The 6,355-nt window shown below is 54.5% G+C and overlaps 1 protein-coding gene across 2 annotated transcripts in view; it reads right to left on the bottom strand.

Annotated features, from left to right (window-relative positions):
• Window positions 1–2,830: 2,830 nt before the first annotated feature.
• The window catches only part of SLC35H1 (solute carrier family 35 member H1), a 6,424-nt gene continuing 2,899 nt past the window's right edge, over window positions 2,831–6,355 (bottom strand). For both annotated transcript variants that reach the window (XM_083447602.1, XM_083447603.1), the window contains 3 exons: window positions 5,702–5,877; window positions 5,327–5,456; window positions 2,831–5,218 (listed from right to left, as the gene is read on the bottom strand). In XM_083447602.1, the coding sequence (XP_083303728.1) occupies window positions 5,109–5,218; window positions 5,327–5,456; window positions 5,702–5,877 (416 nt within the window). In that variant the 3' untranslated portion in view covers window positions 2,831–5,108. The remainder of the gene's footprint in view (window positions 5,219–5,326; window positions 5,457–5,701; window positions 5,878–6,355) is intronic.

Genomic DNA, 6,355 nt, shown 5'->3' with positions numbered 1-6,355 from the left:
AGGCGGTTCTGCTGCCTGTGGAGCCTAGGGGTCACCCACGACTGGAAAGGAGCAGAATACCTAGAAGGCTGGCATCACCCTGTGCATCCCTCGCGTTCTCCCACCTGGGATAACGTCGGACCTCTGAGGTGTGGTGGCATCGCCAAGGACAGGCGGCTCCTGAACTCTACCGACCCGCTCCACCCACTCGGCACTGCACCCCGACAACTTGGCACAGACCCCTCCTTCCCAGGGGAGGACCTTCTTTCTTCCTGGGAACAAAACTCATACATCAAACTCCTTAGCCAGGTGGCTAAGGAGGCACCCTACCCCGACTGTTGGATCTGTGCCCATGCACCCAGCCACCTTCAGCAGAGCCTCCCCCTCGTTCCCGTACCAGTAACCTTAGAGCAATTTCGGTCTGGAGATGTTACCTCCTGGAATCTCACTGCATTGAACTTAACGCACCAATACCTGTACCTCACCGGCCCCACTAAGGGACCCCTTTGCCGCAGCTTCACAGGCGAGGGAACCTTCATCGGATCTAGCACCTGCAATTCCAACCTCGAAATCTTACCGTCACGGCAGGTCACCATCACCAGCGGGGCCAGCACCCGGACTTTTCTAAACCTCACCCTTGCTTGGGCAGCTGTTGTCGGCCACCCGCCCACCTGGAAGCCTCAACCCACGGACTTCATGCTACTGCAAGCCTTTGCATCTGGCAGAATGGAGTCGTACCTCAGTGGCTTATTCTGGGTATGTGGGCATCGTGCATATACCTGGGTCAGCCCACACATGTCTGGTTCCTGCTTTGTAGGATACATCGTCCCAGGAATTAGAGTAGTCCCACATCTGCCACCCGGAAGACAGAGAAATAAAAGGGAGCAGAAACAGCTGTCAGACCTTTCCGACGTCGCAGCGAACGGGGAGACTGTGGGTCGAGCTCTCTTCCCCGCCTATGGGGCAGGATCTAACCATGTTGACATCCTCCGACTCACTGATATTCTCCTAAAATTCATGCAAGAAGCCACCCAGATCACTGACACCATGATGACAGAGCTGTCTGAGGTAAGACAGCTAAGTTTGCAGACCAGGATCGCGACTGACTTTCTACTATCCAGCCAAGGCGGAACGTGTGCCTTAATAGGAACTGAATGCTGTACATATGTGACCGACCAATCCTTGAATATAACTGGGCATCTGAATAACATCCATGAGCTGGCAGGGAGACTAAAAGATATACAACACGAGGGACTATCTGATGTGGACTTATGGGGTTGGTTGCCCAAGCTAGGATGGCTCCGACAATTAGTGAAAGGTATTCTTTTTACTGTCTTTATTGTTATCCTCTGTGTTTTGATACTCTGCTGTGCTATGCATTGCATTACCCCTTGCTGCTCCCTTCTTAGTCGCCCCGTCAAGTCTACTTCTTTCCCCCTCACTGCCTACTCCCGTTCGCAGAATGCCCCTATCTTCCCAGACTATATACGGATGAGACACCTGGGGGAAGGGGAATACGAAATTACTGAAATCTAGGGTGCGGAGAAAAGATTTGCAAGTTCTTACAGAACTTTGATGCAAATCTATCTCCGAATGGGGGACTGATACGGAGGGGGGGGGGCACCTCTTCCCCATGCTCCCGCCGGAAAGCGAAGGGTCCGAGGCAATGACCTCAAGAGAGCCGAAACCCTCGAGGACCCTCTTCGTCCCACACTGTTGCTCAAGCACCACACTTTACCCTAACCCCCAAAATTAAAGTGTCCTTTTCTATTTCTCCATTACGGGCGGAATAAGCCCAATATTTCTATGCCTTCCCTCGCCCTATCTAGATACTGAGTAGACCGTGTAACTACACTCTCCGTTGTGGCCTATGGGCGCGCTTTAGCCAATCAAAACCATGCATTCGCCCGTGCAGAGCTAGCTCAGCCAGCCTTGCACGCCTCATTTAACCTCTTGACAAGCTGCTGACGGCCCCCTGCTGGGAGAACAATGGAACCGAAACTCGTGAACTCGTAAAAGTGTCAAAACCAGCTACAATGTATCCATTTTATTTCCGATTTCAATAAGCAATATAAAATGGACTAAAAGGAGCTAAAAATCTTCAGAAAATCATAGAAAATCAACCGTAGCTCCGATTCTCTTGTTCTTGGCCACAATCAACTCAGCCTCTCCAGGACTCCATGACACCTTCCCCGCCTCCATAATCCCCCAAGCGAAGGGTCACGTACTCAGGAAGACCTTAATCCGACCAAAGCACCCTGTCCAGCCCTTCCTCCGGGCAATGCCAGGTGACAGACTATGTACATATGGACTATTGTTCTCTCATCACCGGTACTCAGGATGCGCTTATCTATGCATATCCCGGTCTCTGCATATCTCCCCCTCCTCCCTCTATATGTTAATCCCGGGTAACCCAACCTCCTCCAAATGTATTCATGACGTGAACTATGTAACCCAACCTCTCTTTAATGTATTCATGATGTCAGTATGATGTATTTTGCACTGTATCATGGGACATGGAGGGAACTTTTAAAAGTTCTTGTCACCCCTTTCTCGGGGTTCAATCTCGTCTTGAACCTGTTGCGCAATAAACTGGGATCTCCTGCAGTTTGCTCCTGTCTCCGGCTGACCTCATTTTCCTCCTCAGGGACCCGCGGACCTTGTCCGACGAGCTGGGTAGCAGAGCATCCTCGTGCCCAGATTTTCCGTAACAGTTCCCAAGATATGAGGCGTATTGAGCAGCTGTGGAAGGAAAGGACAGGCCTCTCTGGGAAGGGCAACTGCTTGAACAGGAAGCAGCGAGGAGGAATGAACATCCTTGCAAGGCAGGAAATAAATAAAAGAGGCTCCATGCAGGGAACCATGATTTTTAATTACAGGTAGGTAGCCGTGTTGTTCTGCCGTAGTCAAAACAAAATAAAAAAATTCCTTCCTGTAGCACCTTAGAGACCAACCAAGTTGGTTATTGGTATGAGCTTTTGTTTCTGGAAGGATTTTTTTTTATCACGATTTTTAACTTGATCATAAAGGATCCAAAGCAAAGGATCAGCAGAGAGCTGGTCAAGTTTGTGGACAACATCACATTATTGAGAATGGTAAGGGGGAAATGGACAGCCAAGGGGTCCCCAGGGTTCCCCTCCTGCCACCAAGCCAGCCAGGTGACAAAATGGCAAATGTGGTTCAATGTGATTGTACATCCTCCGAGTGACGGGTGAGGAAAGGGATCTTGGGGCTGCAGTGGGGAGCTGAAAATGCCAAGTGAATGTGCAGCAGCAGCTGTGAATGTGTCAAATCCAACATTAGGGATCAAAAGCAAAGCTGCCTGCAGGATTCCAAGTGTGATCCTGCCACAGATTTCCATAAGGGGAGTCGGGTCATCTCATTTTCCTTATGGAAATTTATGGTGGCTGAATATGGGATACAGTATGGTTCTGCTCACGTCATCTCCAGAGGAAGCACAGCAGAGATGGAAAAAGCTCTAGAAAACGGAGGGCAAAATGTTCAAGGGTGAAAAAGCAACCAACCAACAGCTCCCCCCCCCCCCGCCCCCCAGATTAAAGGGCTGGAGCAGCTGCCCTTTGAGGAAAGGTTGCAACAGGCTGAGGTTAGAAAATGGAAACATGATGGGTGAAACTGGGCAAAATGAGCAAGGTTTTCCTCCCTCTCCTGCTACTAGAACCCAGGAGGGTCATCAAGGAAGAGGGAGATTTGGGATGGGGAGAGAAGGAGGCCTTCTTCACACGGTGAAGAGTTAAACTCTGGGATTTGCTCCCAGGAGAGGCAGTGACGGCCACCAGCTCAGCTGGCTTTAGCCGGGGACAGAGTCACAGAGGAAGAGTGGCTGCAAGTGGCGACTGGACAGAGCGCAACTCAATGCCGCCTCCAGAAATCAGGGTGGGGAGAGCCCTGCTGCCACACTCAGTCCTCGGGGGGGGGGGTCTCCCTTGGGGGCATCTGACCGGCCACTCTGAGAGGCCGGAAGCCGGGCTGGATGGACCCGCTTTGGTCCAACTAAAACCACAAGCGCCACCATTACGTCTGAATGGATGGCACAGCTGCATTTCAGAATACCATGCACACCTCTGAAAGGTGGCAGCGGCTGCCAGCGCCACCCCGTGTCCTTCTTGCCAGCTGCCCAGGGCCATTCTGAGCAGCCACAGCTGGGGGTGGAGGGGAACTGGCAAGGTTGCTGCCACATTCTTCCCCAAGGCTGCGATCCGAGACTTGCTTGCTTGCAAATCCAGATGACTTCCATGGGACTTACTTCCAAGCAAGGGTGAAGAGGGTTCGGGACACTGAAACGCTACTCTCCAGAGCCCAGAGATGGGCAGTGGAAACTCCCAAACTGGCCTCCCATGTCCTCAAGGTATCAACAGTAAGGGAGCCTCACGCCAAGCGCAGAGGTGAGCAGCGAGGGCTCCTCTTCACCCAGGCAGCCTGACTGGTCCAGGGCATTCCGCATTCAGGGCTCCAGCTCCCAACCTGCTTTCCGCAAGGCTACCTTCTGGTCCTATGCCCAACTCTCTCTCTGCCCACACCCTGCCCAAGTAGAGTGGCAGGTTTCTACTGCTTCCTCCAGTAGCTGGAGCTCTGAGTACCATCTCAGAAGCGCCTAGTTCTGAGACCACCATGATGCCCACCCCCTGCAAACTCCAGGGACTGCTGCAAACCCAGAAGCAGAAAGCAGGAGGCTCTCGGCTGCTGCTCTGGCCTCAGCCCACTTTGGTCCCAACACGTCTCCCCAAGCACCAGCTGGTCCTCCAACCCCAACAGCCTTTTCGCTTCTTAACACATTCACGTGGCACTGCCTCCCACCCTGAGGGGCACGCAGGGCAGAGGGCACCAAGATGGGCGCAGAAAGGAGGCACCCAGTGTCACAGGATGGCACGGTCAGCCACACTTTACAGCCTCCCCCAAGCTCCCTCTCTGAGCCACGGAGACCCAATGCAGCGCCCGCACCCGCCAAGCTTCCTGTGCCTCCCCCAACCCCGAGATCTTTCCCATAACACCAGGGCCCAAGTGCTTCAGCCTCTTCCCTTCTGAGGGGTCCCAAGCCCCCCCATTTGAGGCCCTCCGGGGTAGCCAGCTCCCCCTGCCTTGGGCTCTCTTGGCTGGGCTGCTTGCGTGTTTCAGCGCTGGGGGAATCCCGCAGGGTCCTCTTCCTCCTGGTGGTGGAGCAGCAGCAACTCCAAGTCCGGGCTGGAGCAAGACTCCTTGGGCTGCCTGGCGCCCTTTGGCCCTGCAGAGAAGGAGGCACTGGTCAGCCAGCAGGGCTTCTCCGGCCCCCGCCCCAAACCTTGCCTATGCAGGAAGCCCAAGTCCCAGGACCCCCCCCCCCCGACATCACCTGTGGCACTGAGAGCCTTCAGCGCAACGTGGAGGGAGAGCCCCAGGAGGCAGACGACGAAGCCCAGCCAGTTCAAGAGGCTCAGGCGGTCTCCCATGAGGTGCGTGGCCAGCAGAAGAGTGCAGACCTCCTGAGGACAAGAGCAGGGGCGAGTCACAGCCGCCAGGACTGGCAGCCCCAGGAGCCAATTGAAAGTCTCACATTGGGAAGGGGGTGGACTGAAGCACAGAAGCCCCTCAGGCCTCCATGGGACAAAGGGAAGACCCCACCCCAAAGACTCATGGGCTCCCACCCGGGGCCAAGCAAGAGGCGGCTGGGGCCGTGGGTTGGCTGGCTGGGCAAGGAAGGGCCAGAGGAGGAAAGGCCACCCAATACCTTGAAAATGCCAGAGATGGACAAGGTGAGGCTGGAGGTTTTTGACACGAGGAGGAACTCGGAGAAGCCCAGCCCAAAGGCCAGCAGCCCCCCCAGGGCCAGCTTGCCCAAGAGGCCCAGCAGACGGTCCACCTCGTGGAAACGGAAGAGCTTCTCCGACGCAGACAAGGGCAGGCCTGGGAGGAAGGGGGGGGGGAGAGAGAGGGCTCAGGAAGCAAGTGCCATGGGCTGGACTTCCAGGGGAGGGTGCTCAGCCCTAGGGGCCCTCAGGGCTCCTCCTGCCGAGCCAGGGGCCCAGGGAAGCTCAGCCCTGTTCTGGGGAGGCCAACCCACCTTTGAGCAGGCAGAAACTCAGCAACAGATTGACAAACACTCCAAGGGTTTCTCTCCCCTCGTAACCAAGGAAAATATTCTTTGCAAATGAAGAGGAAAGTTGCCCGACCACCTGCGGGGGGGGGGGCTGAGGGGCCCACTGATGAGCTTTTCCTACAGGAAGAGGAGCTGATAACAAATAATTCCCAAGTCGATATACAGCATTTCTTTGGGTTTCCACAGTGGTGACAGTTTTGATTTTAAATGTTGGTGTTTTTTAGAATTTCATATTGTCAGAGCTGGCTCCGGGTCCCAGCTCACCAAGGACCAACGCTAGCCGGT

This window comes from Podarcis tiliguerta, assembly GCF_965153285.1.
Source record: "Podarcis tiliguerta genome assembly, chromosome: 6".
NCBI lineage: Eukaryota > Metazoa > Chordata > Lepidosauria > Squamata > Lacertidae > Podarcis > Podarcis tiliguerta.
Note: the sequence above shows the minus strand (reverse complement) of the source record. Positions and strands in the feature narration are given on the sequence as shown.